This window comes from Aethalodelphis obliquidens, unplaced genomic scaffold (assembly GCF_003676395.1).
Source record: "Aethalodelphis obliquidens isolate GAN/ISIS:26980383/991018 unplaced genomic scaffold, ASM367639v1 scaffold12, whole genome shotgun sequence".
Taxonomy (NCBI): Eukaryota; Metazoa; Chordata; class Mammalia; order Artiodactyla; family Delphinidae; genus Aethalodelphis; species Aethalodelphis obliquidens.
In genome coordinates, this window is record NW_020837956.1 from 12,470,787 (window position 1) to 12,487,422 (window position 16,636).

Genomic DNA, 16,636 nt, shown 5'->3' on the forward strand with positions numbered 1-16,636 from the left:
CGCGGCGGCGCCGGACCCCCCAGGCGGGCTGGGGCTGAGCCCGGGGCCGGGGCGGGGGCTCCGGGGGGACCACGCCCGGAGGCCGGCCGGCCGCAGCATGGCTCACGGGCCCGGCGCGCTGATGCTCAAACGCGTGGTGGTCGGCGACGGGGCGGTGGGCAAGACGTGCCTACTCATGAGCTCTGACAAAGATGCCTTCCCGGAGGAGTACGTGCCCACCGTCTTCGACCACTGCGCAGTCGGCGACACCGTAGGGGGCAAGCAGTACCTCCAGGGACTCTATGACACAGCCGGAGGGGAAGAATATGATGGGCTGAGGCCTTTATCTTATCCAATGACTGATGTCTTCCTTATAGGCTTGCTTCTCTGTGGTAAATCGAGCCTCATGTCAAAATGTGAAAGAGCAGTGGGTACCAGAACTTAAGGAATACGCACCAAATGTACCCTTTTTATTCATAGGAACTCAGATTATCTCCGAGATGACCCCAAAACTTTAGCAAGACTGAATGATATGAAGGAAAAATCTATATGTGTGGAACAAGGACAGAAACTAACAAAAGAGATAGGAACGTGCTACTCTGTGGAATGTTCAGCTTTACCTCAGAAGGGATTGAAGACTGTTTTTGATGAGGCTATCATAGCCATTTTAACTCCAAAGAAACACACAGTAAAAAAAAGAATAGGATCAAGATGTATAAACTGTTGTTTAATTACGTGAGAAACGTCTTCAGTGGCCAAGTAAACTGTCCATTTCTCTCAGAAAGCATATGAAATGCTAAAGCTATACCCAGACCTCTTATAAATAATGAAGCAGTTTAAAACTTGAAAGGAAAAAAAAGAAGAAAAAAAAAACCAGCCCTGTCCTCAGAATTCTATAAAGTTGATTAAGAACGTTTCTTAAAGGTCCAAGAAGCAACAAACAGCATCTGAAGCCACAATCTATTATAAATACTTTATTTCAACTAGAAGGTACAATCTCTCAGGGGCTTCATAGTTTAAAAAGCTACAATCACATCATGTTGTAACTACATAAAAAACAGTGCTGTTAAGTGGAACTGCCTGGCTTAGACCATATACATGTCTGCACAGTCTTTATGGAATCTGCACAAAGAAATATCTTCTCCCTTTGCTCCAATAAATTGTTCTTGTATGTAAGTTTCTTTCTATTCCAGTATATCCAGAGTGGTGAAGTAACAAGGCCAGCCACGTAGCCAAAGGTTGCTCCAAGCGTGCAGGAGATGGGCCATTCCTGAGCAGAGAATGTATGAGATCGAAAAGAACAAATGTTTTATTATTACTTGAGCACAAGTGTAACCTAAATATTTCTATATTAAAGCTTAATGTGCTTTCTCAAAGAATGCCAAAAGTGTAACAAGGTCATATCTGCATTTATCATGAACACTAAAAATGTACACGTTTTAGTTAATGTGCATCCAACTGTAACAAGGTTTCTGGCGATTGTAGATTTAGTTTGATGCTCCCCAAACTGCATGAGATACATGCTGAAATTACAAACTAAAACTTTGGGTCAGACTTTGCCATTAAAAAAGAAAAAAGACAAAAGAGTCATTCGATTATGAAGAGAAGCACGAGTATAGATGTCCAGATATTTTTAAGTGTATTTAAAATTAAGTAAAAATAAACCTTTGGCATCCTGGGCAAATTAGTTTTACATAGTAAACTGTGAGAGCGCTGTCCTTGGTAACGTGGTTAAACTGAGTCATTTTATTTTCCAGGTGCAACACTGTACTGCAAGTCAATCAATACAGTGATTTAAGTCGCTTCAACTCAAATGGAAAAGTATGAGAAATTAGCTAAGATTGGAGAGGGGTCTTATGGGGTTGTATTCAAATGCAGAAACAAAACCTCTGGACAAGTGGTAGCTATTAAAAATTTTGTGGAATCTGAAGATGATCCTGTGGTTAAGAAAATAGCTCTAAGAGAAATATGCATGTTGAAGGTAGGTTAACTTCCTCTGTACATCTGTAATATCACTGTACTGGGTGAAATGGGTATGCCAAAATTACAAAGAATTTTAAAGTGATTTTTTTTCCCCCATTGGACTGCAATTTCTTTGTATCAGCAATATATAAATTGATCATCACTTTGGACTTTGGCCGCTCTGATGTTTAAATGATATTATGAGCACAGCTATAGACTGTTAAAATTGAAGTCCTGTTCTGATTGGTAAATATTCACTGTCCTAAGTCCCCTCATACCAGTGTTTATCCTCCCCTTCAGCCCTGGCCCTCCCCACCACAACCCCAGCCCCGACGCCTGCCCAAGTCCTTCTCCCCATAAACCAGCAACTAAAAGAGCATCCTGTGGCACAGAGGGGCCCATAGGGCCGTGCCAGGGCCCCTGTAGGCATCCGTATGGATTGGTCCCCGCCTGCGCGCCACTGGTTCCTAGACATATTGAATATCACCCCCAGCTACGTATACACATTTTACACAAAGGTTTTGTTTTAAGTTGTTTTTACTTTGATAGGATTTGATACGTAAGATTCACAAGTTCTCAATGTAAATTTTTTCCTATCCTAAAAATCGTACAATTTTAGAGCGATAAGAAATCTTAGAGATGCTTCTCATTCAGCACGCTTATTTTATCAGGAAGGAAACTGAGGCAGAGGGCAGTGCTTCTCAAACATAAACGTGAATCAGAATCCCCTGGGGACCTTGTTGAAATGCAGATTCTGAGTCGAGGTCTGGGGTCGCCCTGAGATTCTGCGCTTCTAACAAACTCCCCGCTGGCAGAGATGCTGCTCGTCTGTGGACCACACCTTGCACAACAAAACTGTGATCTCCTCAAGAACACACAGCCACAGCCGACCTTTACTTTTTTTCTTTTTATGAATTTATTTTTTTATTTATTATTTATTTTTGGCTGCATTGGGTCTTCGTTGCTGCACGCAGCTTTCTCTAGTTGCGGAGAGCAGGGGCTAATCCTTGTTGCGGTGCACGGGCTTCTCATTGCGGTGGCTTCTCTTGTTGCAGAGCTCAGGCTCTAGCCGCGCGGGCTTCAGTAGTTGTGGCACACGGGCTCAGTAGTTGTGGCTCAAGGGCTCTAGAGCACAGGCTCAGTAGTTGTGGCTCACGGGCTTAGTTGCTCCGCGGCACGTGGGGTCTTCCCGGACCAGGGCTCGAACCCGTGTCCCCTGCATTGGCAGGCGGATTCTTAACCACTGCGCCACCAGGGAAGCCCCTGACCTTTACTTCTGACGTGCATCATCTGTTTTAGGATAACCCCAGAAATCCAGTTTTTAAAGGGAGATAATTATTACATTATTTGCTCTTTTCAAGTATTATTTGTAGCAGCTTTCCTCAACTGAAAGGTTTTAGTGTTTTGTTTAAAATATAATTTGATATGCACGGAGTTTTCCAGAGCACATCCATCATGATTTTAAAAACAGTTCCCTGTTCCTTGTAGCCAGAAGAGAGCACTGGTCAGACAGCCAGCTCATCACAGAGCTAAGCTACAAGGTGTGTCTGAACCTGGCAATGGGCTGTTATCTACTAGAAGATGCTTTTTATCCACCCCCTCCCACCAAGTCTTCCAGTAAAGTTAATGCTCAGATAGCACCTCCCGGGTTACAAGTGCCCAATTTGAGGGTGCACTTGAAGGTAAAAAATAGCCAGATTCCCACTCACTTTGGTGTCTGGTGATGGCTCTCAGAAGGTCCAGCTTTCCTGCCTTTGGTGTGTTTCACCCATGCGTGCCCTGAGGAGATCCCTTCCGTGATAAATCTACCTTACTTTCCTCACATACTCCTGTTATTTAAATTCGCTTTGATTTTCCCCTCCTTATTACCTGTTTTACCTTAGACAAGTCATTGTGTTTCTGAGCTAAGTTAATTTGGTTTGCAAAGAAGATATAAATTGCCTATCTGCCCAAAGACAGGAGACTTGACAAGGTTAAACCTTGCCTTCACATCCAGCTGTAGCATCTGTGAATCCCTGGCTCTCCTGGAAGAGATTATTTCACCCCCATTCTAAAGTTTTTGCCTCAGTACAAAGCAGCTGGCTTATCTGTGTTACCTGTTTCCTCCACTGTTTGCCTTTCTGCTCTTTTAGGCAGTGGAACACGTAGAAAACAAATTGATTTGGTGCTCTGGGCATATCGTTAATGTATAATGGATTCCTTTTCCATATAATCAGGCATATAATCACAGGGTGATTTTTTTTTGTTCTGTTTTTTTGGTCAAGTTGTGCTTACAGATAAGGGAGAGGGTACTGTATGAGGCTCCATACTTAAGACTGTCTACTGGGCCTGCAAAATATTTATTGAGCTTCTACTGTATACAAAATACTGCATTCTCTCTCTTTATATAGCTTTCTGAGTAAATGGTACCAAGGATTTGGAAAGTAGATTTGTCTACTATACTGGGAAAACAAGAGGAAGATGAGTTATAAGTAGGAGTGATCAGATGTCCTGGTTTATAGCTTTTCTCCCAGTGTTCAGTTTGGTTGGCACCCCTTTTTGTCTGGCTAGCGTCTTCTTTAAAAAGCATACTGGTTCGTATGTGAAATTATACAGTCACCTTACCTATAGGCAGGGTGGCCACATGTGCCGATTTGCCTGGGACAGTCCTGGTTTACATTAGTTACCCTGGTTGGATGATAAATTATGTAGTTACTTTAGTGATAGATTATTTTACTTAATCAGGGTTTTTCCTTTGGTTTACGACATTAAACAGAGGCTGCCTTGTGAAATGCTTCAGTTTGGGAATTGAATTTAACAGATTAAACATAAGCATAAGACAGAACAAGAGACTCAAAGAACAGAGATGAAAATAAGATAAATAAATTTAAAACACAGACTAACTGTAGAGACTCCTAAAATATGGAGTTCAATGAGATTTGAGTGTTGAAATCTAGTATTTCTGAGAGCCAACACTAAAGTCCAGGCTGGGTTTAAATCCAGCTGACATTTACATTAAATCTATGCCAATATGATTGGGTATAGATGGGTATTGATGCTTTTTATAGTCTTTTACTCAATAATTCCATTACCATTCTATATTAAGGTCATTTTATGACTTGTGTATTTAGAATTTCCACTAAATGCATAAAGAATTTTTTATTTTATTGCTTAGGTTTTAAGTTGTACTTTATTTGCTGTCTCCAGAGAGATCCAAGCAGCTTAGATATCCTTTATTATGGGGTATATTAGGTAAATTCTTAAATTTCTTCCAACTTTAAGATTCTATGATACTAAGAGTAGTTTCTCTTGTGAGTAACTGTAGTAAAATTCTCTGCAAGAGATGCAGAGAGAATGATGAGCAAGGCCTTTTGCTCTTAAAATTGTAAGGGGTCTGGGAGAAACGATTACAGGAAACACATCACCAAACTTTGTATTTCAATTCCTTTGCAGCAATTAAAACACCCAAATCTTGTGAACCTCACTGAGGTGTTCAGGAGAAAAAGGAAAATGCATTTAGTTTTTGATTACTGTGATCATACACTTTTAAATGAGCTGGAAAGAAACCCAAACGGGTAAGTAATCTAGAAACTGAAATTCTGTGTGGCCGGTTCCCAGTTTTATTATGTGTGGGATTAACTATGGCAAATTTCACATCTGAGCCCCTTTCTACCCAGGTGCATCTGCTGGCTCTCCCTCTCCAGTCTCAATTTAGGATGTATTCAAAGGGCAAATGACTATTAACCTAGAGTAAATATAATATATAGTATTTAATAGACAAATCTACTGTAAATATAAATCACAATGTATTTCAAGGCTAAATTATATGTTAGATTATCTGAATTCAAGGAATGAAGCACAGTTCAATATTAGGAAATGTATTCATATAATTCACTAATAGGTTAAAGGAGAAAAAGTACATAAGTTTGATAAAATTGTAAAAGGCAGTTGATAAATTCAACATCCTTTCCTGGTTACTAAAACAAAAAACAAAAAACCTTAGCAAACTAGGCTTAAAATACTCTTTACACACACACACACACACACACACACACGCATGCACACACACACAAATTCTTCAAATAAATAGCTAATTTTATATTCAATGGTAAAATACTGAAGAAACTGTCAGTAAAGTGAGAAACAAGACATAAGAGCTCAAGCCAATGTAATGTCCTAAGAAAAACAAATAGGATATATAATTTTGGAAAATGAGATAAAATTGCCATTATTTGCATGATATTATTATTCAACAAAACCTAACAGAATTACCTAGCGTTACTAAAACTAATGGAATTCAGTATAGTGACCACAGCACTCCAAATTCCACACACAAAAATTAACAGCTTTTGTAGAAAAGTGCTTTAGAAAATCTAGTGGAGAAGGATCCCATTCAAATATCAACAACAAAAACGTTTAGGAATAAAGGTAAAAAAGAATTGTTCAGACTCTACCTAAAGACAGTTACAAAACTGAGATACATAAGGGATTTTGTTTAAATGAACATATATTTCTGGATGGAAATGTTCATCATTATATAGATTCTGCCTCCCTGATTTATTTATTTATTGCACAAAAATCGAATCAGAATGCCAACTGGTTTTTCTTAACTTGAAAAACTTAGACTAAACCAAGAAAAAAATCTTTTTTAATATTTATTTATTTATTTGGCTGTGCCGGGTCTTACTTGCGGCACACGTGGTCCTCATGGACTCATGTGGGATCTTCATTGCGGCGTGCATGCGGGATCTAGTTCCCTGACCAGTGTTCGAACCCAGGCCCCCTGCATTGGGAGCGTGGAGTCTTAGCCACTGGACCACCAGAGAAGTCCCATAAACCAAGAAATTTTTTAAAAAGAATAAAGGGAACTCCAACTGCCAAATATACGTCATATTCATTTTAGAGATTCCCTTTGACAAAAAGTACCATAAACAAAACTAAAAAAGAAGTGACAAATTAGGTAAATTATTTGCCAGATGAAGAATTAATATAATTTCATATCTACATATGTAGATTTTGCAAATCATATTTCTAAAAAGATTAACACCCAGTTAGAATATATATTCATTCAGAAAAAATTTTAGTGAACTCCTACTGTTGTTCCAGGCTGGGTCCTGGAATAAAATGCACGTATTTTATTTTTTAAATAAAAATTAATTTTTAAAACAGTTAAAATGATGAATTAATTCATAGTTCAGCTTTATTATGAGCTAAATAGGATTTTGTATTTTGGCTTTAGAGGACAGATGTGTTCAGCCATCATATAAATTAATTTATAAATTAACATACATTTTCATAGAATTAGAAATGTATGATTAACGTCATGTATTGTTCAAGGCCCTGAAAATAAAACCTACAATACATAGAATCCGTGTACCAGTTTAACTGAACTGAACATCTTTCTTTTCCTTCTGTACCCTAGGCCTTCCTGCCTATAGGACTTAGCTCATGCTCTTCCTTTAACCGAGAATATTCTAACCTTTTCCACTTTCCCTATCTCTCTCTCATAATCTTTAAAATGTGAAATCCTAGATATTCTTACCATCTCTGAGATTCCTCTGTCTGGGTGGAATTGCTTCCCTCCTTTGAATACCCATGGAATTTTATTTTCATCCCTGTTATGGTACTTGGCACTTACTACCTTATATGTTTTTATGTGCATACTCTCTCTCTTCCCAGACTATAAGTTTTTTGAGTGCAGAATTCATATCTAATTCATCTTAATAGCTTCTTTAGTGTGCAGCATTCTGTTATTCACTCACTTCAGAAATATTTTACTGAACACTTCTGCTGGTGCAGAGAATAGAAAGATATAATGGCACAATCCTGCCCTCAAGAAGCTTAAAATCTAATGAAGAGACAGATATTCAAAGTAGCAATTACAAATGACAATGTAGACTGGGTTACCATTGGTGCTCAGGATACAAGAGAGGAGCATCTCCAACATCTGTTGGTCCTGGGGTATCAGGAAGTTTCTGCAGAGAAGGAACCATTTGGGCTGAGACTTTGAAAAAGGGAAGAGTTGGCCAGGTGGACAATCTTGGTGGAATGCCCAGATGTGAGAAAGGACAAGGCATATTCAAGCAACTCTTTTGTTCTGTATGTATTTAGCAACCACAAGGACCTCTGAACTACCCTACTATCCACTCTAGTGGAAAGCGTATTTGGTGTATTTAGTGTGTTTTACTAGTGTATATAGCAGTTCCAGTGTATCCAAAGTGCTTTGGGTCAGCCCTGAGACTTGGGTCTACATAGAGGAATGCAAATATGAACAATGCAGAATAAGCCACTCTTTCTCTGAAATGCTGGGTACTTCCAGATAACAATGATTAATTAAAAACATTCGTCTGCTTTCACGCCCATCTTAAAATCTACTTAAATAACAGCCAAGAGAGTATAAACCCAGTGAATAGTAAACAGAGGTAAACAACCAGACAGCATACATACCAAGCCTATTCGACCATTGTTTATTAGGGTAAATTCACAGTTTGAAGAAATAACTGGTGTGTAGATATGAGATGATCAAGATAGTAGAAGTGTGGGATGAGACCTGTGGGATGGTGAGATAGTCATGAGACTTGAGGACTAAATTGTATCATAAAGAACTAATTTAACACTGAAGTAAGATGGTGAAAGTGTACTGCTTCCCCTGCCAAGTGAAAGCTTCTGGTGTCCTCTACTTGGATAGAGGGAAAAGCATTTGTTAGATCAATGGCTGCATACTGAGTACTGAGACTGTGTTGGATTTGCTCCAGTTAAGAAACTACATGTACTTAAACAACTGCAACTGGTATCATCTGATTAAATTTAAAATAATCTATTCCCATTCTCTAAGATCCTTCTCTGTTCAAAATAGGTACAATAGGAGGGAATTCCCTGGTGGTCCAGTGGTTAGGACTTGGCGCTTTCACTGCCGAGGGCATGGGTTCAGTCCCTGGTTGGGGAACTAAGATCCCACAAGCCGCACAGCATGGCCAAAAAAAACCCCAAATAGGTACAATAAGTAAGCTAATTGGTAATGTGATAGGAATTACCACCCTACCAACAGGAAGAATTTCCCTTTACTATCATTGCACTATACAAAATGAGCTAATCCTGCCTTCAAGAAGCTTAAAATCTAATGAAGATATTTAAAGGAACAATTATAAATGACTGTCAGGGTGTGAAAACTACCATATGGGTTTATAAAACTACAGCCATCCACTTCTGGCTGGCGACAGCACATCATGTACATCTGTAAATCGTGTTTCAATTTCTTTTTTTAAAAAAATTCAGCTTTACTGAGGTGTAATTGACATATAGAAGGCTTAATTTCCTTCTCAATTAACTGATCATAGATAATTACCCATACGACTGTGGGTGTGGATTGGTGGAGGATGGCGGTGAATCATGAGCATTAGGAAATGCATTAGTTAGAAGAACACCAGCATCGTGTCCTAGATATGAAGCAGGGAGAGTCTTCCTTTGAAATGGCTTCCTGATTTCCTGGGGATGATTGGCGCCCTGGATGGCAGAGGCCAAGAAGGAGTGCTTCACTTCCAGAAGTTACTGTAATAGGCAACAGAGCCAGAGTGGTGATCAGAATGGTTTGGTCTGACCATGGGTTCTCCCACACAAAGGAGATGGGCGGGTCACTAAGGTTCTATTTGTTCTACATAAACTAGTAACTAGAGGCCTGGCTTGAGTCACCATAATAGCCAGTTTGCAGACCCAGGGCCTCATGAATAAAGGGGAGCCAGCAGCTCTCCTTGGGGAATAGCCCTGCAATAACATCGTATGTATGTACTTAACTCTTCCTCATAGCCTACCCCAGGGTGGTCTGTGGCCATTTACCAGGATAGTTGTGTACTGGGAAAAGAGAGCTACCCACTCTTTCAGGAATTACTGGTCAGTGCTCTGCAGTAAAGCCAATCACCAGTGACTTTGAAAGCCACTGTGGTTCACCAGTTTGTGTGTGTGTGTGTGGTGGGGGGGGTGATGGGCAGCTTAGTGAGAGTCAGGTGGCAAATGAAATTTTGACTTGAATCCATCTCCTGGCAGTCCTAGAAAGTCCAGGAATCCATCCTTGGGGTTATTTCCCCATTTCCTAACTGGATAGTGGAAATAGGTGCACTAGCAAATGGAACAAGAGCCACTTGGCTCTGAAGGCTGCTATGGTGGGAGGAGCCTAGTAGAAGCGTCTGGCATGCTGTTTCTTTACCAAAATAGAAAACTGAAAGCAATACTGCAGATTTGGGGACGAATGTAGATTAGTGCTACCATTAGATACTTTGGAGAGACATAGAGGAGCATGTTGCCTGTGACAAATCCTCTCTAACACTCCTGTCTCCTCAAAACTTTGGATTTCTTCCTCCTCATTTTACCAGTGAATTTCTGGCATTGCAACTTCATTTGGCACAGGCAACCATTTAGTCCAGGTTCCAATCAACCAATGCAGCAATCACCAAATGCAGCGATCAACCAGTGCAGCAGTCAAACCAGTGCAGCCGTCAACTAGACTCACTCCTAGCTGCTCCAGGGAGTTTACTGAAACAGGCTCGCTAACAAGTGAGCCCATACTGTTATAATCCGCCCAAGTCTGAAATCTTGTTTCCTCCTCTCTGGTCCTACACTTATGAAATCCATTTCCACATACATTCTCCAGTATAAATTAGCATAATTGTATAGTTCTTTTTGCTGTGTAAATCTTCTCTCCCTCTCTTTGACTTTGTAATAGCCCCCTTGGGATATGCTGGGATCTGACTTTAGTCAAGGTATGGAGACCTTGACGGGTAGCAGGGAAAGGAGGCTTGAGGAGAATTGGCAGCACCCCCCATGCAACACAGCTGCCTCAAGTGAGATCATTAGGGGGGTCCTCAACAAGGCAAAAGCAGCCTCATCACACAAGCTCGGGGGCTACTTCACATGAGAAGAGACCTTTGGCAGGAAGTTGGGATGCTCTTAGTTCTATGAATACTCCCAAAGTGCCACATTTCAATTCTCAAAGTATATCTCTCAGTTAATTAACTGAGAAATTAATTAACCTCACATAAATTCAACCTGTGTTGTCATTTAGCACCCTGCAGGACTATTCTCGGCGTCCGATTTTTCAGTCATCTCAGGGTAATTCCAATGGTCAATGGAGTGAGTCTTAAAAATACAAGAAATAAGGGCAACCATTGAAACTTCTGGTTTCCTAACTGCCTTGAACCAAAATATCAAAGCCCTAAAGCTGTCCTTTTGTTTTTTCTTTAATTTTTCCAGTGAAGTGAGAAACAGCCGGCCCAGCCCGCTTTTCTTTTATTACTTTCCCATATGTTCCCATATTGTTCAATCACATTCAGTCCAGCAAAGCCCTGCCCTGAATAGGCACTTCATTCCAGATGACCACAGGTGATTATGTAAATAATTGGTTCATCACTGGGTGCCCATTTACCAGTGTTCCAGCCACTAATGGTAATTAGATCCCCCTGCCTTCAGACCCAGCTAAGTCAGATAGCCTACATTCCCAAGGCCTTGACTTTGTTTCCCATACCCACTTCTGGTATCATATTCTGAACTAGTCAGGATTCAACTACAGAATTCACTCTAGCTAGTTAAAGCAAAAGAGGATTGATTACAGGGTGTTAGTTTATACGGTTTCTGAGAGTGCCAGTGAAGGAAGCTTAGTTGAGGACCTATTAGGTACCCGTTACTGTTCTAGGCCCCGGAGCTACAATAATGGACAAGGTAAAGCCCTTGCAGAGTTACAAGCCTTTGGAGAACAATAAAGCACACTGAGGGATTAGAGAATGCCTGATGAGGGGCGTAGGTGGAACAATAAAAACAAAGCTTTGGAGGTCTGTTCAGGGAATAGCAGAGGCTAACTGGGCCAGAGTGGAGGTCGGTGGGAATGTGATAGGAGATGGGGGTGGGGAGAGTTAATAGAAGTGAAATCATTAAGAGGCTGGTAGGCCACAGTAAAGGTTGGATTTTATTCTAGGATAACAAAGGTTTACAGAGAAGGACTCAATTCATCTTGGGTACTGATAATGAAATCAAGTTTTCCATGTCAAGTTATATAACAAACTAAAACAAAGATAATGAGCTCTGATGTCAGCGCCAGGATTCCCCTGAATGGCTAAGAGAGCAGCCTCTGAGTGACCCAGTCTGAATTCCCTGACCCTGTCACCCTTACTAACCCCCACAGGCTTGAACCAGAATGTCTAGTTTTTGCTTTCAGGCCTTCACTATTCCAGTATTTGTTTGTGCACTCACCAAAGTATACTATTTAAACACAGAGTATCAGTTGGTTTCTACAGAAGGTTTTATTTCACTCCAAAGTGCCTTGAAAAATGCTGAGTGTGGCTGAATGATGTTGCAATGCTCTACCTTTCTGGAATGAACACTGTGTGAATCTGTATTCTCTTTGATAACTATCTCCTCTTTCTAAGATCAGCGGTATTTGTTTGTAGTTGTTATTTTGTATAAATGTTGTTTTGCCTAAAATGGAATCTGCCTTCTTGGAATCTGAGATCACGGAAGGATTCTGTTTTGAACTGAAGCCATGACTCTTCCTGTGAGGTGCCCTTAAATACCCCTCTTTCGCAACAATAGCTGGGGAGTTTCTTAGGACATTGCTTCATGCCTAATTCGGTGTTACTAACACTAGTAACCAGGGTTCTGCCAGTCTCTGAACCCTTGGCCCTACCTGGTTTCCCAGTTCCAGTACTGGATCCTGGTGCCTAGAGTCCGTGGACCAGCACAAGCGTTCTGTTTCTACATGAATAGGGCCATGTGTTACTCTTGCCAGTTCCTCTCAGGATTTTTTTTTTTTTTTTTTTTGGCTGCGATGGGTCTTCATTGCTACGCGTGGTCTTTCTCTAGTTGCGACACGCGGACTTCTCATTGCGGTGGCTTCTCTTGTTGCAGAGCACGGGCTGTAGGCGCGTGGGCTCGGTAGTGGTGGCTCGCGGGCTCTAGGGCGCAGGCTCAGTAGTTGTGGCGCACGGGCTTAGTTGCTCCACGGCATGTGGGATCCTCCCGGACCAGGGCTCAAACCCGTGTGCCCTGCATTGGCAGGCGGATTCCTAACCACTGTGCCACCAGGGAAGCCCTCTTCCCAAGACTGAGATCCACTCCCTTCCCTCCACCTCTACCAGCCTCATCTAAACCACTAGATCTCACCTGGATTATTAAATTAGCCTCCGAATTAACCTCCCTGTATCCACTCTGCCCCAGAAATCCATTCTCTATTTATGTCACTTGCCTTCTTGAGTCCTTTCAATGACTTCCCTTTGAACTCAGAGTAAAGTGCAAATTCCTGACCCAGATTGAGAAGGCCCTCGGGGGTCTGGCCCCCGCCAGCCTCAGCAACTTCACTCACACTTTAGCCACACTGGCCGCCACACTCCCAGCTCTTTCTCACCTCAGGGCCTCTCCCCATCCTCTTCAGGCTCTTTGTGTCTTTGCACTGGGTGTCAGCCCCATCTACTCACCTTGTCTGACCCCAGACCCTCATATCCTGAACCTATGTTTTAATACCCAGGCTCTTAAGGGATAGACTTCTCAATAAACTTGTGAGGTATTATTCCAGGAAAAGTGAAAGCACAAATAACTTGCCCAAGGTTATAAAACTAGGAAGCAACACGGCTGGGGTTTGAACTCTGTGCACAAATGGCTGTACTATTCCTTCTGCCTCATTAAAAAAGTATAAATAATGTAGTCTCAGGCTTGGCTCTTAGGTAAAGGAGGGAGAGGATAAAGTTATACCAGAATTCAGTATAGGAAATAAAAACCACTCTAGACATTTTAAGTGGAAAGGGACTTAATACTGAGAATTAGGTGCTTTCACAATACTGAGAAGAGCTAGAGTCAAAAGGCTGCCACCAGATCACTGATGCCAAGGGCTTGACACCGTCACTGTGATCTGAGATGGGGAAACTGCTCTGAGCAAAATACCTCCATTCAGTGGTTGCTATTTCTTGGTGTTTACCCAGACCTAACATGTCTTGTCACTGGTGCCATACCTGCGTCACACACAGGCCAGCCCACTGTTCTGTAAGACCAGCTCCATCTGCACGATAATGAGTTCAGTTTTTAAAACGTGATCTAAACACATGATTTAAATATCCAAATATGATAAAATATTAAAACTGAGTGATGGGAGTGTTTGGAATATTAGGTAATTTTACATTTTTTAATCAAAAAATCCTTACAGTAGAACATTTAGTGAAAAAAAAAATCTTGTGTTTTCAGATTTTTGAAAATATGCCAACAACAACCTCATCTCCGCGAAGAGGGCTGAAAAGCAAACAACACACTGAGAAAAATATTTACAGCATCTATGTAGACTCTGATATACCTTGAGTCTTCATAAATCAATTTAAAGAAGAGTAACTAGACCAATCGAAAAGCAATAAAGGGCATGAACAGAAAATATACAAAAGGAGAGAAGTTTAATGTTCAATAATGTGAAAATTAAAATCATTAGTAATTAATGAAATGAAATTAATGAAAACCAAAGTGAGATATCTTTTTATTTTAACCACAGCTTGGCAAACATAACACTGACAAAACGGAATGTTGGCAAGACAATGAGGAGATAGGGACTCAAGTGCACAGATGCTTGGTGGGTGTGTAAATATGTACAACCTTGCTTAGTGAGGGTAGTTTGGCCGTATGTAACTGTGAAGGCATCATCCTGGGACAGTGATGTGAGCAATGGAAAGACATCAACAGAAAAGTTAAAGGGAATGTAATTGCTGCAATTTATAGAAATGGTTACACAAAATACACTAAGTACTCCCAGACAGAATACAAGTTGCCCAGATCCCCAATTCCCCAATGGAAAACACTCCCCAATATTTTCCACAGAGTGAGGAATCTTCAGGGGCAAGAAGCTCCCAGCCTCCCATTCTCAAGGGCCCTTTATTCTCCCCAGCCTCCCCTGGCTGTGTACCTGCCTGCTTACCAGGCATAGGAAACTGTTATAAAACAACCCTGGCACATGCTTGAGTGTTTACCACCAATGTGAATTGGATGAATTGAAGGTCAACCTTCAAGAATGTCTTTTTTCCTGCAAAACCAAGTCTCAGGTCTACCTGAAGTTACTTGCAGGATCAAAATGTAACATGTGCCTACCATAGGTCCCAGAAATCCCACTTCTAGAACTTACCTTAAAAAGATAACTGCACAACTTCCATAGATGGATGAGTAGATACTCACTGAAGCATTGCTTCTAGAAATGAAAATCATGTCAGGCCTAATTGCTCATCAATGGGGACTAACTAAGTAAATTATGATACATCCATATAATGAAATCCTTGGCCACTGAAATATATGTATACATATTAGTATCTGTACCTCAATGCATAGGATGTTTCTGAAAGAGGCAGGGGAAGTTGCAGAGGATGAAATGATTGGCAAGGCAGATATGAGAGAATTCTTCATGGATATTCTTTTAACTTTAAAAATATTGAACCATATGAATGTATTTAAATATTAAAAGGTAACTGCAGAGAGAGGGAGAGAAACAGAGATTCCTAAAGGGACAGTCACTATAAGTTACGGCAATTATTTTGAGCTAGCAAGATTTGAGTCAACACTTTTTATTTCTTTACTTTTCTATATTGTTTGAATTTTCATGATAAGCATGGATCATTTTTACAGATGTAAAAATTTCAAATTACAAAGCAAAAATTATATAACCAAAAGAAAAAGTAGTAAAGCAATTTTCATTAAAACATTAAAAAAAAAAAATTTCCCAGGGCTTCCCTGGTGGCGCAGTGGTTGAGGGTCCGCCTGCCGATGCAGGGCACACGGGTTTGTGCCCCGGTCCGGGAGGATCCCAAGTGACGCGGGGCGGCTGGGCCCGTGGGCCATGGCCGCTGGGCCTGCGCATCCGGAGCCTGTGCTCCGTAACGGGAGAGGCCACATCGGTGAGAGGCCCGCGTACCGCAAAAAAAAATTTCCCAGACTCCCTTTGCGCTGCATCCTTTGGCCATGACAAGCCCCGCCCATTCCATTTCTATTCCCAGTTCTGCTGCTGAAACCCTATCATAGGAGTTTTCATTTCCTTTTTTGTTTTTTCCCCCGGAGTTGCTGATGGAATGATCAAAAGTGTGTTATGACAAACACTTCAAGCTCTTAACTTCTGTCATAGACATAACGTAAGTAACATTTTCTAACGTATTTGCTGATTTCTTCATGATGACTCTTCTACTTAGCTCAGGGGTCTATTTGAAGAGCTAATGACAGAGGGAAAATAAGGACCAAAACAGCCAAACAAAAGAAAGTTACAGAATATGAGGAAAAGTAATGCATTATTCATGGCCCTTTTCCAATTTCTGTAAGAATCGAATTACTCATTCCTTATAAATTAAAAGTTTGTATAAACTTAATGTTTCTTTTTGCCGCAATACTGATTCCTATAATTTTTTTAAACCAGCTGAATTTTTTTTATTTGTGGTACGCAGGCCTCTCACTGTTGTGGCCTTTCCCGTTGCGGAGCACAGGCTCCGGACGCACAGGCTCAGCGGCCATGGCTCACGGGCCCAGCCGCTCCGCGGCATGTGGGATCTTCCCGGACCGGGGCACGAACCCGTGTCCCCTGCATCGGCAGGCGGACTCTCAACCACTGCGCCACCAGAGAACCCCCTATAATTATTTTTAAATTGGATTAAAATAAGTTTTCAGGATATCAGAGGTGTAACCCTCCATGGCACTTGATTTTGTTTTGTTTTTAATGTCTCTTAAG

General features: G+C 41.1%; 1 protein-coding gene and 1 pseudogene across 1 annotated transcript in view; both read left to right on the forward strand.

The window, feature by feature from the left end:
* Positions 1-16,636, forward strand: part of CDKL4 (cyclin dependent kinase like 4) — a 53,171-nt gene that overhangs the window by 22,414 nt on the left and 14,121 nt on the right. The window contains 4 exon segments of the mRNA XM_027113324.1: positions 1,737-1,960; positions 5,374-5,495; positions 8,341-8,342; positions 15,979-16,049. Coding sequence (XP_026969125.1) covers positions 1,793-1,960; positions 5,374-5,495; positions 8,341-8,342; positions 15,979-16,049 — 363 coding nt within the window. The 5' untranslated portion in view covers positions 1,737-1,792.
* Positions 98-1,355, forward strand: LOC113623814 (rho-related GTP-binding protein RhoQ pseudogene; annotated as a pseudogene).